This window comes from Mauremys reevesii, linkage group 4 (genome assembly GCF_016161935.1).
Source record: "Mauremys reevesii isolate NIE-2019 linkage group 4, ASM1616193v1, whole genome shotgun sequence".
NCBI lineage: Eukaryota > Metazoa > Chordata > Testudines > Geoemydidae > Mauremys > Mauremys reevesii.
In genome coordinates, this window is record NC_052626.1 from 141530680 (window position 1) to 141551364 (window position 20685).

The window sequence follows — 20685 nt, forward strand, 5'->3', positions numbered from 1 at the left end:
ATTAAACCCCCCACTGGCTGGAGAGCACCGGCGACGGGGGAGGGGAGAGAGGGGGGTTTACAGAGAGGAGGGGGCAGGGGCCCATTCCCACCCCTTCCTGGCCAACCCCTTCGCTGGTCCCCGGGAAGGGGGGGGCAACACCACAGAGAATGGATGCAACGATGTCTGTGGAAGGTGCCCAACTGTGGTTGCTCCCCGGCGCTGCGATTTCAAGCACCTCCCTTCAGTACTGCCAAGCCGGCCCCTGCACCCATCCCCCGAGGGGTCTGCAGCCAGACTCAGAACTCACCGTCGGATCTGATCCCCCCTTAGTACCAGTTGTGGACATGGCCGTTTGCTCTCTCCCAAATAAGAGACGAATCGGAGCACCTGAGAAATACGCACCCAGCAGCCACTCGCCCCAGACACCTCCCAGGGCCTGGTTCTGCTGGGGTGGGGTGAGATCCACAACCACCATACACAGCGAGACAGCTTATAAAATAGGGGAGGGGAAGCTTGGATCAGCGCCCCAGTGTCAGGAGACAGAGAGTGTCTATAATGGAGGGAACCTTGACCGACCTCCCAGAGTTAGCAGATAGAGGGCATCTTGGTGTGGGGTGGCCTGAGAAGGGAGGGGAAACTTAATCAACACCCCATATTGGCCAATAGAGGATGTCCTAGAAGAGAAAGAAACTTTACTGAGACCCCAGCGTTGGCAGACAGGGGACATCCTAGAAGCGACTAGAAGAACGGCCGTACAGGGTCAGACCAAAGGTCCATCTAGCCCAGTGTCCTGTCTGTCGACAGCGGCCAGTGCCAGGTGCCCCAGAGGGAATGAACAGAACAGGGAATCATCAAGTGATCCATCCCCTGTCGCCCATTCCCACCTTCTGGCAAACAGAGGCTAGTGGCACCGTCCCTGCCCATCCTGGCTAAGAGCCATTGATGGATCTATCCTCCATGAACTGATCTAGTTCTTTTTTGAACCCTGTTAGTCTCGGCCTTCACAACACCCTTTGGCAAAGAGTTCCCCCAGGCTGACTGTGTGGAGAAATACTTCCTTTCATTTGTTTTATCGACAACCCAGCGTGGGCCAACGAGGGACGTCCTAGCAGCAGGAGGAAACTTTGACCCCTCCATGTTAGCTGATAGGCAAAGGCTCAGGCAGGCAGGGCAAGGAGGGGGACGTTACGATTCAAACCCAGGACTCGGCAGCTAGGCAGTTTCCCCATCTATAACATGGGGGGGTGGGATTCTGATACTCACCCCCCACAGTTTGACTGCGGCTAGGTAAGTGCTAGAAATTATTATCCTGAATGCCCTGATCCAGCACCTCTTTCCAAGGGGCACATCTTTATGGGAAGGGCACGTCCTGATTTGGGGCTTAGGAGCGCACCCCGATCTTTGGTTAGTTATTTACAGTCATAGAGCTTTATAAAGTTCCCTGCAAAAATATATAGATCTCTCTCTCTCGATATATATATAAAAAAAACTATTAGAAATTCGACGCAGCTCGGCTATTTCCATGGCTCCCGCGTATTGAAACCTACAAGTGTTTCTTTTTCCTGCTCTTAGTGTCTCATCCCATCTGTTCGGCAATCGGCTGATGAGCGGATCTGGCATTTTGTTCTATGTCACCCACGCTCTCCCCCCCCCGAACCCGTTCTCCAGCCCCCCCTATGCCGCAGTGTCGTCAGCACTCAGCACGCCATTGAGGGCCACGCCGGCCTGGAGTTTGACTTGGGCATCCTCCGCCAGGTCCGGGGTCTCTCCCAGCACCGGCTGGTCCCGGAGCAGGGCGCGCCGGAAGTAGCAGAGGTAGAAGGGCAGCAGAAAGCCCAGGAGAGAGAAGATCAGGAGGCCAAAATTGACCTGTGGGGGGGGAGGGGGATGCAAGGCAAGTGGGAGAGATTTGGAGGGGGGAAAATCAGTGATTTCATCTCACAGCTGAGCTACCCACTCAGTGATTCAGCCACCAAAATATGTTCCTTCTCCACCCCCTATTAATTGCACAGCATGCTGGGAAAGGGGCCCGCGCCGCAGCCCTGCACTCCTCCCCCGGGGGGGCAAGGAGCTCGGACTCCAAGACCTTTTTAGCGCCAACTGGGCAGCTTTGCCAATCTGGACACAGGCACCTGCCTCACCGGGGACTGTCCCACTCCCCAAGCCAGCCAGGCACAAGGACCAGCGCCCCCTAGAGGGGAAAGACTCCCACTCCCCCCCATTGACTCCTCGAGCCAGTCAGTGGCCCCATCCTGGGGTCAGATCAGAGCCAGCGCCCCCTAGAGGGGAAAGGCCCCATGTCCCATTCCCCTCTTCCCTGAGCCATCCTGGTCCTTCCCCGCACTATACCCTTTTCTCCAAGGGCAGGGAGGTCCCTGTGACCCCTTTCAGGATGGTAGGAGGAGCCTGGGTCTAGCCCCACCCCTCATCTCTCCAGTGTCAGCTAACACATTCAACTGGGACAAATGGCACCCTCTGGTCTAACGGGGCCAGGTGCTGCCGCAGAGCCCCCTGCCCAGCCAGGGGAAGGGGCACCAGATCCAACCCCCCCACTCCAGCCTCCCTCACCCCTTGGTGGATCAGCCCCAGAGCGGGGCAGAGTCTAAGTCCTTGGGGGGTGGGGTCAAGCACTGGTATTGCCCCGCCCCTTGCCATATGCTAGCTCCACGAGGTGGGGGCGGGGGCTCCCCAGCCTGAGGTCTGTGGGGAGGGGGATCCCAGGATAGGGTTGGCCCGGGGTCACGGCCCTTTCACTTACCCAGAAGGGGTCGCCGGCCAGGGGCCCCACCACGACCATGAAGAGCGGCTGCTGCAGCAGAGCAAAGACGGCGCTGATCAGCGACTGCAGGCCAGTCAGCGTGCCAAAGTGACTGGACGGGTACCTGCCAACCAAAGGCCAAGCGGCCAATGAGGGCTCTGCCCACCGGGCGCGACTCCGCCCCCACCAAAGTCCTGGGAGTGACCCCCCCCCCTTGATTAGTGACCCCAGATCTCTGCCATGGCCCCAGCAGACAGGAGAATGAGTGGGATCGAGGGGGCAACCCCCCATCTCCCCTCCCGCCTGCCCCACATCCCAGCTGGTTCGTGCCCCTCCCCCCATCAAGAAGGACTGACCCTCACCAAACTCCATCAGCCTTGGCCAGCTGGGCTTGGCCCCCCAGGAAGATTAAGGAGGGAGGGAGATGGGGGGTTGCATCCCCAGCCAGCGCTCCAGGCTCTGGGTGTGGCAGGGGCACACAGGAAGGATGGGGCAAGCGTGGGGGTCGGGGGGACTCACACAGCGGCGTAGAGACTCCCGCAGGCGGAGTGGAAAAAGCCTCGCACCATGGTGTGAAGGACAAAGGTCAAAAACTGCAGAGAGAGAGAGCGAGAGAGCGAGGGGGGAGCATCAGAATGTGGGGGGCACCCCAGGGGATCAGCAGCAGACAGTGACCATTGGGCCTGGGGCACGATGGGAAAGGACAGGAGACTCAGAGTGGCACCAGCTCTGGCGGGCCATGGGGCAAGGGGGAGCGGGCCAGGGGCGGCACCTGCCTGGGGCACCGTGGGGGAGCAGAGCAGGGGCCAGCGGTACCTGCAGAGGTAGGTTATCGATGAGGCAGGTGACCCCGAAGCCCACCAGCAGCAGGTTGGTGAAGGTGAAGGCCCGGATGGCATTGGTGAGCTTCTGGATCTTGCGGTAGCGGGGCCTAGCAGGTGACTTCTCAGCCCCGGCCCTGGCAATGGCAGGGGAAAGAGTCACTAGCCAGCCCGGCGGCGTCCGCACCCCGGGGCATGAGCACCAGGATTCAAACACACACCCCAGTCCCCCCAGTGGGTTCCGTGACCTGGGCCACCAGTGCCAGGATTCGCCCCCCAGCAGCCCCAGTGGGGTCTGCACCCAAGGACACCAGTGCCAGGATTCACCCCCCAGCAGGGATCTGCGCCCCGGGGCACCAGGATTCGCCCCCCCCCCCAGGCTCCCAAGCTGGTTCCGTGCCCCGGACACACATTCTCACCCAGCTGCCGCGGTGGCGCCCGTGCCCAGTGGCCCGTCCACACAGTCCTTCATGCGCCAGTCCATCACGTAGCCGATGAAGGGGCAGGTTATGAGGCAGAGCAGCTGCATGGCCCCGAAGATGGAGGCGTAGAACCCAACTGTCCGTCGGGGAGAGGGTGAAAACCCGGTGCCCGGGCCCCGGCCCCAACCCCACTGCCGGGGAGACTCCCAGGCCCTACCCCCATCAGAGCGGAGACCCCTGGGCCCAGTCCCCACCCCCAGTCTCTGATCAGGGAGGAGACTCTCATGCCCATGCCCTTCCCCATCAGGGGAGAACCCCACACCCAGGCCCCATCCCTCTGCCCTATAGCGGAGAGCACAGCGCCTGGGGAGGGCATCGGTCCATCGGCCACTGCATGTGGGAGACCCCACTCCCACTTCCTGCCCCATAGGGGCCCGGGGCTCCCCAGTCTCTTGGCAGCTCCGTACATTGCCGGAGCTAGCAATGCTGGAAGGGCAGGGCTGGCCTCGGCTACCCCCAGCTGCTCCTACCTGTGTCCTCAGCCTGCTCCATCAGCTCCTCCGGCACTGGGGTCAACAGGGGGGAGAGACACACAGACGGGATAAAGGGCCTGGAGAGAAGGTCCCTGCCCCCATTCAAGCCAATGTCCCTCCAACACCTTCTCCGTCCCACACTCACCTCCAGCTCCCCCTGCTGGCCTCTGCTTCCCCCCTCCTATGCCAGCTCCTCCCTACCCCCCCCCCCAGCCCACCTCGGTCTCCCCCTCCTACCCCAACTCCCCCCGCACACACACACACCCAGCTCCCCTCATGCCCTATGCCCTCCTGTGATGAAGTGATGATTTTCTGAGATATTTCTATGCATTATTCGGTTTCCCTCTGTACTCTGCCTTGCTACTTGTGGGCACAAAAGGATTAAAAGCAGTTCTGGGGGCAGGAGGTGTTGGGTCCCATAACAGTCTGGGGCCTGGCTCCACATCGATGGAGGGTCCGTAAAGCCAGTGGGAGCCCCAGGCGATCCCTGGGACCCTCCTGCAGGCGGACGGGCAAACTCAGCCCTTGGACGACAGACTGAAAACCAGCCGGGCTGAGTTAGGGCAGGATTGTGCTGAAAATTACATTGACACGAAGAGCGGGTGAGTCTGTGGCCAGGAGCCTGCCTCGCTCGGCCTCGCTGGACAGAGCTCGCAGTGGAGCCCAGAGGCGGGGAGGCCGCCTGACTGGCCCTTAAGGAAGAGCGGGGCCCTCGGTGGGGCTCCTCCAAGGGGCAGAGGAAACACCAGGGCACAGTACACACCCTGTGGGTCCATGAGAGCAGGCCCCCACCCAATGCCCCCTCCTGGCCTATGTCCCCCTGTGACCAAGTGGGAATTTTGGTGCTATGTTTATGAGGCGTATCCGTGCCTCAGTTTCCCTCTGTGCTTTGCATTGCTCTGCACACGAGTGCAGAGGTTTAACCAGCTGTTCTTGGGGCAGAGCAAGAGCCATGAGGTGTGTGCGTCCCATGGCTGGCTGGGGTGGTACGAAGGGTCGGCAAAGGACTGGCGAAAACCAACCCACATCAATGGAGCATCCAGCAAGAGAGCGGGAACCCCAATGGCCGGGCTGTTCACCCCTAGAGCCACCAGCCAGGAGAAAGGAGACGTTCCCTCAGCCAAGAAGCAGCACGAAGGCCCCAGCGGGAGAACAAAGGGGAAAGGAGGCCGGCGGCCAGGCCTCAGGGCTGACAAGGAGCCACATGGAGACAGAGGCCATAACAGCTTGGCTGGCTAATTGCAGCGGCGCTGGCCAGGCTGGACTATGGCTCAAGCTTTGCCTCTCTGTGCGAAGCCAAGGCCTTGCCGATCCCGTGGGCCAGGCGGTTCATGTCCCCCCGGTCTGGGAAGGCTGCTGCTGTCGCTGCAGATACCCCTGACAGCACGGCGCCCTGAAAGGCACAAACCTCCCGGCAGCCAAGGAGACAGACGGGGATCGCTGGCGCCCTAGAGGCCATGGGCCTGCCCCTGTGGAACTGGGTGGGGCCTTAGGGGCCAGGGACTGGTGAGAGGCTGGGCCAGTGGATCCATGACACGCTCCCCACCGGGCCCTCACCGTCTTGGCTGCCGCCCGTCACCTGGAACTCCAGCATCTTGTTCATCGCTGCCATGTAGAAGATGATGCGCAGCTGGGTCATGCCCATGGTGATCAGGCTCCACAGGAAGATGGGGGAGCAGACGCTGCGGCGGAAGGGGATCGAGTCTGCAGGCAGGGGCGAGGGAGGGGGAAGGGAAGGAGGAGATGTCACTGTCAGCCCCAGACAACCCCCACACCTCCTCCACCAGACATGATAGTGCCCCCCATCAGAGACCCCATCCCCCGACAGCCTCAGCCAGAGCCATCCCCAGGCTCCCCCCCTCCATCAGAGACCCCATCCCCGACAGCCTCAGCCAGAGCCATCCCCAGGCTCCCCCCCTCCATCAAAGACCCCATCCCCCCGACAGACTCAGCCAGAGCCATCCCCAGGCTCCCCCCATCAGAGACCCCATCCCCCCGACAGCCTCAGCCAGAGCCATCCCCAGTCTCCCCCCATCACTGACCCCATCCCCACGACAGCCTCAGCCAGAGCCATCCCCAGGCTCCCCCCCCATCAGAGACCCCATCCCCCGACAGCCTCAGCCAGAGCCATCCCCAGGCTCCCCCCCTCCATCAGAGACCCCATCCCCGACAGCCTCAGCCAGAGTCATCCCCAGGCTGCCCCATCAGAGACCCCATCCCCCCGACAGACTCAGCCAGAGTCATCCCCAGGCTCCCCCCCTCAGAGACCCCATCCCCGACAGCCTCAGCCAGAGCCATCCCCAGGCTCCCCCTCAGAGACCCCAGCCCCCGACAGCCTCAGCCAGAGCCATCCCCATGCTCCCCCCATCAGAGACCCCATCCCCACGACAGCCTCAGCCAGAGTCATCCCCAGGCTGCCCCCATCAGAGACCCCATCCCCGACAGCCTCAGCCAGAGTCATCCCCAGGCCCCATCAGAGACCCCATCCCCGACAGCCTCAGCCAGAGCCATCCCCAGGCTCCCCATCAGAGACCCCATCCCCGACAGCCTCAGCCAGAGCCATCCCCAGGCGGCCCCCATCAGAGACCCCATCCCCGACAGCCTCAGCCAGAGCCATCCCCAGGCTCCCCATCAGAGACCCCATCCCCCGACCGCCTCAGCCAGAGCCATCCCCCGGCTCCCCCCCGCCATCAGAGACCCCAGCCCCGACAGCCTCAGCCAGAGCCATCCCCAGGCTCCCCATCAGAGACCCCATCCCCGACAGCCTCAGCCAGAGTCATCCCCAGGCTCCCCATCAGAGACCCCATCCCCCGACAGCCTCAGCCAGAGCCATCCCCAGGCTCCCCCCATCCGAGACCCCAGCCCCACGACAGCCTCAGCCAGAGCCAACCCCAGGCTCCCCATCAGAGACCCCATCCCCGACAGCCTCAGCCAGAGTCATCCCCAGGCTCCCCATCAGAGACCCCATCCCCCGACAGCCTCAGCCAGAGCCATCCCCAGGCTCCCCCCATCAGAGACCCCATCCCCACGACAGCCTCAGCCAGAGCCATCCCCAGGCTCCCCATCAGAGACCCCATCCCCGACAGCCTCAGCCAGAGCCATCCCCAGGCTCCCCCCATCAGAGACCCCATCCCCCCGACAGCCTCAGCCAGAGCCATCCCCAGGCTCCCCCCATCAGAGACCCCATCCCCCCGACAGCCTCAGCCCGAGTCATCCCCAGGCTGCCCCCCTCAGAGACTCCATCCCCCGACAGCCTCAGCCAGAGTCATCCCCAGGCTCCCCCCATTAGAGACCCCATCCCCCCGACAGCCTCAGCCAGAGTCATCCCCAGGCTGCCCCCATCAGAGACCCCACCCCCACAACAGCCTCAGCCAGAGTCATCCCCACTCTCCCCAGCCACGGCAGCTCTCATCACCACCCTACAAACAGACAGCAGCGTCTGTCACTGCCCACCTCTGCTCTCGCATGTGGGAAAGGTGAATCTCAGCACGGTTGGATTCCTGGCTTCTACCCCGGCTCGGGGAGGGGGGGGAAGAGGGAGGAGTGGGGTCTAGTTGCAGGGTGGAAGTCGGGACTCCTGGTTGTAGCCCAGCTCTGGGAGGGCAGTGGGATCTAGTGGTTAGAGCGGGCGAGGGTTCTCGGAGCCAGGACTCCTGGGTTCTCTCCAAACTCGAGCTCAGTCTAGCAGCTGTGCAGGAGGCTGGCCGCGTGGGTGCCTGGGGGCTCCGCCCCCCCGGGGGTTAGGGCCGCCCCAGATCCCGCAGGTAGAACCCAGCGGGACTTAGCGGTGTCGGGCGCTACGGGCCGGGAAAGTGCAGGTCCCGGATCCCGCCAGCAGGTGGAGCCAGACACCCAGGCAGCGCCCCGCGGCCTGCAGAGCCACTGCCTGATGCGCGAGGTTCCCGGCCTTGCACGGGGCAGCTGCCGGGCCATAAATGGGCCATAAATCGGCCGGTGGGTTGGGGGCACGGCTAGCCCCGCCCACACACCGCCTGCTGCTTCAGGCTGCACCCCCCTACATTCCCCTGTTCCCCCCCGCCAGCCTGGGGGAGCCCTGCACCCCCCTACCTTCCCCTGCACCCCCCCCAGCCTGGGGGAGCCCTGCACCCCCCTACATTCCCTGTCCCCAGCCTGGGAGCCCTGCACCCCTACATTCCCCTGTCCCCCCAGCCTGGGAGCCCTGCACCCCTACATTCCCTGTCCCCAGCCTGGGAGCCCTGCACCCCTACATTCCCTGTCCCCCAGCCTGGGGAGCCCTGCACCCCTACATTCCCCTGTCCCCCAGCCTGGGGAGCCCTGCACCTACATTCCTGTCCCCTGCCTGGGGCCCGGCACCCCCCTACATTCCCCTGCACCCCCCCCAGCCTGGGGGAGCCCTGCACCCCCCTACATTCCCCTGTCCCCCCCCAGCCTGGGGGAGCCCTGCACCCCTCTACATTCCCCTGCACCCTCCCCAGCCTGGGGGAGCCCTGCACCCCTCTACATTCCCTGTCCCCCCAGCCTGGGAGAGCCCTGCACTGCACCCCCACCAGCCTACGAGAGCCCTGCACCTCCTACATTCCCCTGTAGCCCCCAGCCTGGGACAGCCCTGCAATTCCCTACAGTCCCCTGTACCCCCAGCTTGGGAGAGCCCCACACCCCACTGCACTCCGCAGCCCCACACCCCACTGCACTCCGCAGCCCCACACCCCCCTGCACTCCCTCACACACACTGCTCCCCTGGGGGGTATCAGACACCCTGAGCCCCTCAGACACTCTTGGGTGGCCCTGTCACACTGCCCTCCTCAGGGAGCTCTGCCCCCCACCTTGGCAAAGCCCTTCCCCCTATACACCTTGAACCTTCCCCCCACACACACACTCTGGGAAGCCCAGCAGCCCCCAAACCCTGCCCACCCAGGGTGCACACAGCCCAGCAGGGGGCGCTGCAGCAGGACTGCAGGGCGCTGCACCCAGAGACCCTGCCCCCTGCAAGGTACCCTGAGCTCTGCCCCCATGGGTGCTGGGTCCAGCTGGCACCCTGAGTCCAGGGGGCATGTGACACTCACACTCGGCAGGGATCGTGGCCCCGTGGCACAGGTCCTGCGTCGATGTGCAAAGCTCCTTGCCCTCCTGCGGGCACGGCCCCTTCTGGCTCAGGCGCTGCCCCACGGTGGTGACGTGGGTGTAGAACCGATCGCCCGTCACCCTGTGATCCAGTGCCAGCTCGCTCAGCTTGATCTTCTTCCTGACCCAGGGAAAGGGGGGTGAGAGGAGAACCAGCACCCCCTGCTGGGGGAGACCTGCCACTGCCCCCATAGCGCCACCTGCTGGGGGAGACCTGCCACTGTCTGCTGGGAGCTCCCCCCACAGCCAGCGCCCCCACCCTGCTCCCTACAGCGCCCCCCTGCTGGGAAAGGCTGGCGCTCCCCCACCCTCACTCACGTGTAGTTAGCCTCCTCGGGCGCCGGGAAGGACTCCTTGGGCCAGTTGACCAGGCAATTGAGGAAGATGAGGCAGGCCAGGCCCGACCAGGTCAGCATTATGGTGATGAAGGAGACGCCGGCATCGTAGATCAGCTGGGAGCAGGGGAGCAGGAGGTTAGTGGGGCGGATGTGGACAGGGAGGGGGCCAGATGGGACAGGGAGGGTCTGGCTGGCATCTTGGGCAGGGGTCACCCGGAGCCCCGATTTCTCCCCACGTAACCCAGAGGCGCTGATAGCTCTCTGTGAGCCCCCCCAATCCAGCAGCCCAGGCCACCCACTGATCTGAAGCAGGAAGTGGGGATGGGGGGGTTGAACCTGCCCCCACATCGAGAGGCCCCCGTACCTTGACTGCGGGGAAGGTGACGGCCGAGGAGGCGTAGGAGCCGATCATCAGCGCCATGAAGGTGGAGCGCAGGTTTCCAAACATGTTGGGCAGCTGGGGAGGAGACAGAGCAGAGATGTTAGTGGGGGGAGAAGAGAGGCAGCGGGGGGCGGGGGGGGGACGACAGCCCCAGCGCCAGGACAGCCCCCAGCCCTCCCCAGTCTCTTTCCCCCTCCACCCATCCCAGCCCATCGACACCACCCCTCCCCGCTGCCCAGCTCAGGCCTGGGGGCAGCCATTTCCCTTTGGCCCCCACTGGGGGGGGTCTCACTAGAGGAGCAGTGGGTGGGGGACGGGGAGAGGAGGCCTGGATTCCCCCTGGGGAGGGAGCCTAGATACAGGGTTAGGGTGCCATGGGGCAGGGGGGTGGGGCCGGATCCCAGCTCTGGACCGTGTTGGGGCCCCATGGGGGCGGGGATCAGGCCTGTTCCTCCCCTCCCCCAGAGGCAGCCGCAAGCAGCAGGGCACCTTGGTTTAGTAAACAGGCCAGCACGTGGTTGGGGCCCTAGCCCAGCTCCAACACGTGCCCTGCCCCCTCCCTCCCCCCTAGCCCTGGGCAGGGGGGGTGTGATCCATGATCCTGCCTTCCTATTGGCTGCCCGGCTACCTGCCCAGGTCACGTGACTGCTGGCAGGTGGGGCGGGGGCTGTGCCTGTGCCAACATGCAACATGACCCCAGGGGGCTGGAGAGGGTGTAATCCTAACCCCTCATGTGCTGGATGGAGAGATTTCCCCCCAGGCAGTGCCCCATGCCAGAGGCTGCAGCCAGGGGCGGCTCTAGGAATTTGGCCGCCCCAAGGAGGGCGGCACGCCGCAGGGGGCGCGCTGCCGGTCACCGGTCCCGCGGCTCCGGGGGACCTCTTGCAGACGTGCCTGCGGAGGGTGTGCTGGTCCCGCGGCTCCGGTGGAGCATCCGCACGCATGACTGCGGAAGGTCCGCCGGAGCCGCCTGCCGCCCTCCCGACAAAATGCCGCCCCAAGCGCGCACTTGGCGCGCTGGGGTCTGGAGCCGGCCCTGGCTGCAGCGCTGCCCACTTTGCTCCGCCCAGCCCTTTGCCACGGTCCCCTGGCAGCCCGGCCCCGAGGGCTCGCTGGCACCCAGCGCCGGCTCACTTCCCGGCTCAGAGCGCTGCATGCAGCGTGTGCACGACGCCTGGGTCAGACCCCATCACGGAGCAGGCGGGGGGCGGGATCACGCCCAGCCCTGCAGCTGGCAAGGGACATGGCCCCCAAGAACCCCCCGGCCTGTCCTCCGGGACCCAGCTTCAGCTGGGGACCCAGCCCCGACAGAAACCCTGCAGTGACATTCCCGCCAACCGGCCTCCCCTGTGTGCCCAGGACTGCAGTGCCCAGCTGCCCATCCCTCAGCAACCAACGCAGACAGGAGCATTCAGCATGGGGCGAACACAGCCCCGCCCCAGCCCCCACCTGACCCAAGCAGGTGCACAAGGCCCTCCTGTGCCTGGCTCAGAGCTTGGCCTTGTCCCCACCCCACAGGGCAAGCAGCCCCACACTGGGCGCCAGGCCAGTGCTCCCCCGCACCGTGCAAGCCGCCGCTCAGGCCCATGCAGAGGCAGCCAGGAGGCAGATGGCTCCGCGCCTGGTCCAGAGCAATGGGAGCCGTGGCAGGCGAGTGGCACGTCAGTCCAAGGCAACGAGGGGCGAGCGCACTCAGCCCTGGGAGATGGTGAGAGACGGCACAGAGCCCCCTGCCAGCGAGCCCCACGACCCGCACCCCCACACACACAGCCCCTCCCCACACACTGGGGACCCAGGCTGGGCCCCACCCTGAGAGCTGGGTGCTGTGCCATACCCCAGGACCAACCCCCGCGTGGGGCAGGAGTGGCTGAGCGAGCTCGGGCGCAGGCCTCCTCAGCAGGGCAGGGCAGGGCCCGGCAGGGAGCCATGGGGACCCAGAAACAGGCAGGGGGCTAGTCACTCCCCTGCCATGTGACTCTAGGCCAGGGTCCTGCCACACCACCTGCCTCCTCGGTACTCAGCTGTGGGGTTCAGGCCCCAGCGCCAAGCCCCGGGAGGAGTTCAGGGCACTGACCCCTCTGGGCATCCAGGGGGGAGCCTTGGGACCAAAGATGTTTTGTACCCTGAGGAAGGCTGGCATGGTACCCCTTCCCCCACTCTGCTGCCCCCAGCCGGCCCTCCCAAGGGGCTCAGCGCTCCCTCCTGCCCCACAGCGACAGGCACAGCCCCTCCCCCCAGGGGGCACAGAGCCCACACTCACCGTCAGCGAGGTGAATGTCAGGCAGATACCCCCAAAGCCATTCATAGACAGGCCGAGGAAAATCAGTGGGGAGAGACCTGGGGGAGAGAGAGGTGGGGAGAGTAGATGAGTCTGAGCTGGGGAACTGGGGGGATGGGAGAGCGGAGGGGCACAGGGCTGTGGGTTTGGGGGATGGGAGAGCGCAGGGGCGCAGGGCTGGGAATTTGGGAGACTGGGGAGCGGAGGAGCGCAGGGCTGGGGATTTGGGGACGGGAGCGGGGGCGCCGGGCGGTGGGTTGGGGGGCGGGGAGAGCGCCGGGGCGCAGGGCTGGGAATTTGGGAGCCTGGGGAGCGGAGGGGCGCAGGGCTGGGGATTTGGGGATGGCAGAGCGGAGGGGCGCAGGGCTGTGGGTTTAGGGGACGGGAGAGCGGAGGGGCGCAGGGCTGGGGATTTGGGGACGGGAGAGCGGAGGGGCGCAGGGCTGTGGGTTTGGGGGACGGGAGAGCGGAGGGGCGCAGGGCTGGGGATTTGGGGACGGGAGAGCGGAGGGGCGCAGGGCTGTGGGTTTGCGGGGATGGGAGAGCGGAGGGGCACAGGGCTGGGGATTTGGGGATGGGAGAGCGGAGGGGCGCAGGGCTGGGGGTTTGGGAGACTGGGGAGCGGAGGAGCGCAGGGCTGGGAGACTGTGGGGGTGGCAGAACGTGAGATAAACTGTGGAGATGGCGGCCTGTGTCAGTGGAGGTTTGGATCAGGTTCAGGAAACAGGTTGGGGAGCTTGTGGGTGCTGCTGGGAAGACAAGGGGACGGGGAGCTGCGGGCTGTGGGGAGGAGCCCTCACCTCACCTGAGGGGTGGTAGGCAGCCAGGGCCATCAGAGCGCAGGAGACAGCAAAGCTGAAACTACAGGGGCACAGGGCAGTAATCAGCACCCCCAGCCTATGGGACCCTCCCCAACCCTGGGATCCCTCCATTCCCATGGGCACCTCCCCCAGTGCCCACACCTTGAGATCTAGCCACCTAAGCATATCCCTGAGGCCCCTACCCCCACAGGACCCAGCCCCCACCATGGGCACCTCCGGCACCCCCCACCTTGGGACATCCCCAGTGCACATCTCCCCCTCCTTTTACCTTGTCCCTCCACGCCCACCTCAGCCACCGCCCCCCATCTTAAGACCCAGCCCTGTTTCCTGAGGAAATCCATGGCCCCCTTCCCCATCTCCATGGGCCCTTCTTCCACACAACCCCCACCCAGGGGGTTCCTGACCCCCCAGGCCACCCCGCACCTGCCGAGGAGGCGGAGGGGCCGGGGCCCCAGACGGTCCATGAGCACCCCCAAGGGTAGGGTGGCGGCGCTCAGCAGGAAGGACCCGATGGTGAAGCCCAGGTTCAGCATCTCCTCCTGCTCCACGCAGCTAGGCCAGTGGTGGAGGGGATGCTCCGGAGCTGAGCCATTGGTCCCGTTTTCACCTGGGGACATTCGCAGCGTCAGACCCTCCCCAGCCCTGGGGGGAGCCCCCCAACCCTGACCCCCCTTGCCCCAGGGGCTGTACCTACCTCTCACTCCATAGCTGGGCAGGGGCCCACGGGGGAAGCTATTGGGGGGGGGAGCAGAGTCTCATCAGGGAGCAAGGAGGCTCATGGGGGGCAGGGAAGCTCTCAGTGGGGGAACAGGGGTCCCATGGGAGAGCAGGAGGCACGAGGTTTCATGGGATTCAAGCAGGGCTCTCAGTAAGGGCAACAAAGTCTCACTGGGGGTTGAGGGGGCCCCATGGGGGGACAGGGGGCTCTCAGTGGGAGGGTCAGGGTTCCCATGGGGGGACAGGAGGCAAGGGGGACGAGGGGACTCTCAGGGGGCGGGTCAGGGTTCCTGTGATAAATAAAGTGGTTGGGGGAGAGCTCCCTTTGATGGACACCCAGCCAGCCACTTAGCTGTAAAATCCCTCTTGGGAGTTGGTCTTTACTTGCTTTACCTATAAAGGGTTAAAAAGTCCCCCAGGTAAAGGGGGGGGGGAAGTGGGCACCTGACCAAAAGAGCCAATGGGAGGGTGGAACTTTTTAAAATTGGGAAAGAAACTTTGCCTTTTTCTGTTGTTCTCTGGGCTGGAGGGACAGAGCAGCCACCTATAAACAGCTAAGCCAGGTATGATCATAAATCATTAGCTCATGCCTAGAACTAGTATCTGAACTCCAAATACGTAAGTAGATCAGAATGTTTAGCTAGACGCGATCAGGTTTATTTTCTTTATTTTAGTGTGTGGATCTCCGCTGTGCTAACCCCAGATGCTTCCGTTTGCTTGTAACCTTTAAGCTGAACCCCCCAGGAAAGCTGTTTTGGGTGCCTGATTTGTATAAATGTTTCTTTTAAGATCTAGCAAAACGTCTAAATTCCAGATGTATTTTTCCCTTTTTTGTTTTTAATAAAATTTACCTTTTTTAAGAACAGGATTGGATTTTTGTGTCCTAAGGAGTTTGTGCCTGTTGTTTAATTAGCTGCTAGCCACAGCTAATTTCCGTTGTTTCCTTTCTCAGCTCTTCCCTGGAGTGGGGCTGAAAGGGCTTGAGGGTGCCCCACAGGGAGGAATTCCCAAGTGCTCCTTCCTGGGTTCAAAAGGGGTTTTTTTTGCATTTGGGTGGTGGCAGCATTTACCAAGCCACGGTCAGAGAAAAGCTGTAACCTTGGGAGTTTAATACAAGCCTGGAGTGGCCAGTATTAATTTTTTTAATCCTTGTGGGCCCCACTTATGCACTCGGCGTGACAGAGTGGGGCTTCAGCGTTGACCATTCCCATGGGGGGACAGGAAGCAAGGGGGGATGGGAGGGGCAGGGGTTCCCATGCAGGGAGCGGGATCCCATTGGGGACAGGGGCAAGGCAGAGGAGTCCCTGAGGGTCTCCAGCCCTGGCTCAGGAATGCTGTATGGTGCCACACCTGGCAGGGTCTGTGCCAAGCGCCGCTCTCGCTGTCACCCTGGCCACGGGCCCATGCTGCAGCCCCATGGGGTGGGTGTCAGGGAGTCCCAGCACAGCCTGGCACGGGGCAGATGTGTACATCAGTGCCCAGGGCCCATTGAGGGGGGCCTGGCCCGGCCTGCCCTAAGCAGCTGGGGTTGGTGGGAGGCGCCAGTGGCATGGTGCCTGTCAATCCCCCACAGGTCCGTCTGTCCCTCTCTCGGCTGTGTCTGGCTGCGGGTCTCTTGTGGCCGGCAGAGCAACCCGGACCCTGTCAGACCCATCCACCCCACTGGGCCTGTCCCGCCCACCTGGGACGAGGGGCCAGAACCAGCCCGGCTGATCTGGGGAGGAACCCAGCTCTGTGGGGCCTCTGCAGGGACTGAGCCCTGGCCACGCCCCAAACACACCCACATTCCCACACCTCCCCATTCCAACATCTTCCCGTGGCTCCACCCACCTCATCTCAGGCTCCACCCCTCCCCTGCTTGGCCACGCCCCTCCTCATCTCACCTCCTCCCCTGATTGCCCAATCCCATTACTTCCCTTTGCCCTCCACTCCTCATATCATCCCCCACCCTTCTCCTGCTTGGCCCCTCCCATGTTATTGTCCTTCCCACCTTTCATGTTTGGCCCCTCCCACTTTCTCTTTGACCTTCCCCACCCTTCTCCAGCTTGGTCCCTCCCACTCTCTCTGTGCCCCGCCCTTCTCTTGCTCAACCCCACCCACTTTCCCCTGCCCCGCTCTCTCCCTGGGCCCCTCCCCTCTCACCTGTGCACATGTGGGAGTAGAAGCCCTCGTGCTTGAGCATGATGAGCAGGGAGCCCCAGCCCAGCAGCACGGCGGAGAAGAAGAGGTTCTCCAGGACGGCAGTACACGCCATCCACCAGCGCCGACGGTACGCCTGCTGCAGCGTCAGCGCCATCCCGGCTCCACAGGGACCACAGGCTGGGGACACAGAGTGACTGACTCATTCTTTGCCCCCCCCCATCTCCTGCTTGCCCCTCCCCTCTCTAACTAAATGGCAAAGCATAGGGTGGGGGGTGCTGCAGGGATCTGGTCTTATTTAACCTCTGCCATACCAGTCTGGAAGAGGGAGTAAACAGCACAGAATCCATCTGTCTTAGAGACTTACCTGGCCCATAGTGTCTGAGCTCCCTCAATGCCTTTGTATCTTTACACAGACAGGCCAATTATGCCTATTGTACAGATGGGGAAACTGAGGCACAGAAAGGCCAAGTGACCTGCCCCAGGTCTGCGGCAGAGCAAGGAACTGAACCTAGGTCTACCCAGTCCCAGGCTAGTGCCCTAACCACTGGGCCATCCTTCTTCCTCTTGAAAGTCACAGATGCTACGAGCGAGGCCAGGGAAACACCCACCAGGGCCAGGAGAGCTAGTCCACCTGGGCAGGAAATGGAGACTGACTGTTTTTCTAGATCTGCTCTAGCTCAGCCGTGTTTGCAGGGTTGCTGTAGCTGTGCTGGTCTCTGTAGAGCTGGAAAACTGGACAGAAGTCGGTCCAGTGAGCGGGGTTACCTCACCCACCTGGTCTCTCTCGTTCAAACACAAACTCAGTCAGGGCAGCAGGAGGTCAGACGAGCTGGTCGCAGTGGGCTGGGCTGGCCTTGGGATCTGTGACTCTCTGAAATACCAACACGGGATTTCACATGGGAAAGCCAGTGTTTGATTTGTAGCGAAAGAGATGCAATTGTTTTGCTTTCTTAACTGACACGGCAAACTCAGAGGTGCAGGGGCCATGATCTGCCAAGCCCAGTGATGTGGGGTCCATGATCTGCCAAGTCCTGAGGTGCTGGGGCTGTGCCCTGGCACAAATTAAGCATTGGGGAAAGCAAACTAGGGTGACCAGATGTCCCAATTTTATAGGGACAGTCCCGATATTTGGGGCTTTTTCTTATATAGGCTCCTATTACCCCCCACCCCCATCCCGATTTTTCACATTTGCTGTCTGGGCACCCTAAAAGCAACAACCAATCCAGCTGGAGCAACCTGATCCCAAAGCCAGGCGCCCTCCCGCCGGGGCTGGGGGCAGACTGTGAAAGAGACCGAGGTGGGGCAGTGGGGCGGCGCTCCCTGAAATGAGGCACAACTTTGGAAGCTGGAGTGAAGAGGCCGGAGCGACAGGCTTGCCCTTGGCTGTCTGATCCTACACAGGGCTCATTTCCAAGGGGAGACAAAATGTTTGGGGCTCTGTTGAGTTTGCAAATCTCCAAAGGTGGGAAGAGAGAACGTTAAGAAAGAGGAATTTAGGTGAGAAAATAGCTTCAAAGGGGAATAGCCCCCTGGGGGAAGGGCCAGGGGCCCCACTGTCCAGCCAAAGATTTGTGCCCTGGGGGAAGATCAGCCCCTAGACGGCCCGTGTCCCCGAGGGCCTTGCCCTGCTCTGGGCTGTCCCCCGACCCCCTGGCGGAAGCGGAGGTGCTGAGCCCCAGCTGCCAGGATTCTCATGTCAGGCTTCTCTGACAGCTGACAGCACTCTGGGGTACCCCCATTGCAGGGGTATCCCCTCCAGTGCCCCCAACCCTCCAACATCCCAGCTCTGTAATCCACTCAAGCCCCCTCGCCAGCATGGCCTCCCCCCACCCAGCAGCTTCCTAGAATCCCCCTCACCTTCTCTTCCTGTTCCAGCACAGCCAGCCACATGGCCCTACCCCTCCCCAAAAATAGCCCAGAATCAATACGGGGCTGGGCTGGGCTGCGCCTGGCCTGGCCGCCCTGCCACGTGGACTGCACGATTGCTTTGCCCCAGTCACACACGTGTGAAACACTCCTGTCCCCTTGGCCCAGCTGGCTCCCTCCCCAGCCACCGCCTCCCCTCACACCGCTCCCCCTTGGCAGCCCTCGCCCACACTTACCCTCCTGGCGAAAGGGGTCGGGGGGGGGGGGGCAGCTCGGTGATCCCAGAGCAGGGAGGGGTCAAGCGAACTCTCCCTCTGCCTCAAGCCACTGGCTAAGCGGTGTGTTTTTTTGCCTGCTGTTTGCCAGCTGCTGAAGTTAGAAACGGCTGAGCGGGAGTTGAAGAGCGCTTGTGTGTGCAGTGCAGGAAGTGAAAAGAGTATGTGTGGTCTGCTTTATAAGGGCATCAACTCTGCATGTGTGTGTGTGTGTGTGAGAGAGAGAGAGAGAGAGAGAGCCAGGAGGGGGATAAGAAGAATAAGAAAATATGAAGGAGCTAAAGAGGCAAAGAACAAAATAAAGAGGGAATTGAAGAATGAATAAAAGAATGAACAAGTTAAAGAAAGCATGAAAGGACAAATGAGCAAAGAAAAAGTGAATTACAGAAAGATCAAATTAAAAAAAGATCAGGCAAAAAGTGAATTGAAGGAGGAAAGAAAGAGTCAGTGAAAGAATTAAAGGAGGAATGAAAGACGGAAGAAATGAAAGAACAAACTAAGGAAGGAAAGAAAGAGTGAGTTACAAAAAGAATGAAGGAAAGAAAGAACGAAAGAGAATGAAAGAAAGAATGAACTGAAGAAGGAAAGAATGCATGAGTGACAAAATGAATTAAAGAAAGAATCAGCAACAAAGAACAAATTGAAGGAGGAAACACAGAATGAGCAAAAGAATTAAAGAATGAAGGAAAGAGAAGAAATGAAAGAACAAACTAAAGAAGGAAAGAATGAGTGAAAAAGAATGAATTCAAGCAAAAACAGGCAAAAACTGAATTGGAGGAAATTCAGTGTTCATCAATGCAAAAGAATGCACACTGGAAAACATAATCCCAACTCTACCTACAAAATGATGGGGTCTAAATTAGCTGTTACCACTCAAGGAAGACCTTGGAGTCATCATGGTAGTTCTCTAAAAATATCTGCTCCATGTGAACTGGCAGTCAAAAAAGCGAACAGTGTTAGGAACCGTTAGGAAAGGAATAGATAAGACAGAAAATATCCTAATGCCGCTACGTAAATCCATGGCACGCCCACACCTTGAATACTGCATGCAGCTCTGGTCGCCCCAGCTCAAAAAAGATACATTAGACTTGGAAAAGGTACGGAGAAAAGCAACAAAAATTATTATGGGTCTGGAACAGCTTCCATATGGGGAGAGATTAAAACGACTGGGACGGTTCAGCTTAAAAAAGAAACGACTAAGGGGGGACATGATAGAGGTCTGTGGTATCAGGACGGATGTGGAGAAAGTGAATGTGGAAGTGTTATTTACCCCTTCACATAACATGAGAACCAGGGGTCACCTAATGAAATGAATAGGCAGCAGGTTTATAACAAACAAAAGGAAGTATTTTTTCACACAGTGCACAGTTGGCCTGTGGAAGTCGTTGCCAGGGGATGTTGTGAAGGCCAAAACCACAACTGGTTTCAAAAAAGAATTAGGTAAATTCATGGAGGACAGGCCCATCAATGGCTATTGGCCAAGATGGTCAAGGGTTCAATCCCATGCTGGGGATGTCCCTAAATCTCCAATTGCCAGAAGCTGGGACTGGCCAACAGGGGATGGATCATTTGATAATTGCCCTGTTCTGTTCGTTCCCTCTGAAGCACTGGACACTGTTGGACAACAGGACACAGGGCTAGATGGGCCATTGGTCTGACCACATCTGGCCATTCTTATGTTCTTGTGAAATAATTAAAGAATGAACAAAAGATGGAAGAAACAAAATACAGAATGAACTAAAGAAGGAAAGAAAAATGAGTGAAAAAATGCTAGACAAAACAAAGAACTAAAGAAGGAAAGAATGAACAAGTAAAAAAAGAATGAAATAAAGAATGAGCAAAACAGAAAAGGAATTAAAGGAGGAAAGAAAGAACAAGTGAAAGATGGAATAAATGAAAGAAAGAAAGAAGGATTAAGGAAAGAAAAAGGAAAAAGAAATGAATGAGAAAGAATTAAAGAGTGAACTATAGAAATAAAAGAATGCATTAGAGAAGGAAAGAACAAATTAAAAGGAGAAAGAAAGAAGGAAAGAAGGAAAGAGTGATGGACAGGAAAGAATGAACTGAAGGAAGGAGTGGATAGAGGAGAGAGACTGGGAGAGAGCAGAGGGAGAAGAACAGGGTGGAGATTTCCAAATGGGACAGGAGAGAAGAAAGTGGGGCAGGGAGAACAGAGGAAAAGACCAGGTTGGCTGGAGCATATACTGGGAGCAGGCAGATCTCACCAGTGCGGGTCGCCCTTGAAAA

General features: G+C 60.7%; 1 protein-coding gene across 4 annotated transcripts; it reads right to left on the bottom strand.

Moving 5' to 3' along the window:
• Window positions 1-944: 944 nt before the first annotated feature.
• Window positions 945-18637, bottom strand: SLC43A1 (solute carrier family 43 member 1). 4 transcript variants are annotated; one of them, XM_039539102.1, is made up of 16 exons: window positions 18400-18637; window positions 17072-17168; window positions 16298-16474; window positions 13862-14045; window positions 13423-13478; window positions 12600-12676; window positions 10322-10414; window positions 9938-10071; window positions 9562-9740; window positions 6074-6220; window positions 4514-4549; window positions 3981-4119; window positions 3557-3698; window positions 3260-3333; window positions 2741-2864; window positions 945-1851 (listed from the first exon to the last, which is right to left on the bottom strand). In XM_039539102.1, exons 3-16 carry the CDS (start codon window positions 16449-16451, stop codon window positions 1657-1659), a joined length of 1734 nt encoding a protein of 577 aa, XP_039395036.1. In that variant the 5' UTR covers window positions 16452-16474; window positions 17072-17168; window positions 18400-18637; the 3' UTR covers window positions 945-1656. The 4 variants fall into 4 exon arrangements, with proteins under 4 accessions (XP_039395036.1, XP_039395037.1, XP_039395038.1 ...); XM_039539103.1 differs by lacking the exon at window positions 18400-18637 and adding an exon at window positions 18155-18190; XM_039539104.1 differs by lacking the exon at window positions 3260-3333.
• Window positions 18638-20685: the final 2048 nt, after the last annotated feature.

Bases quoted from the DNA above. Each gene is read 5' to 3' on its own strand.
- SLC43A1 (XM_039539102.1), bottom strand. From the start codon at position 16,451: ATGGCGCTGACGCTGCAGCAGGCGTACCGTCGGCGCTGGTGGATGGCG. The intron at 14,046-16,297 runs GTGAGAGGGGAG...GAATGTCCCCAG, and splicing joins CTACTCCCACATGTGCACAG to GTGAAAACGGGACCAATGGC. The intron at 4,120-4,513 runs GTAGGAGCAGCT...CCCGACGGACAG, and splicing joins GGAGCAGGCTGAGGACACAG to TTGGGTTCTACGCCTCCATC.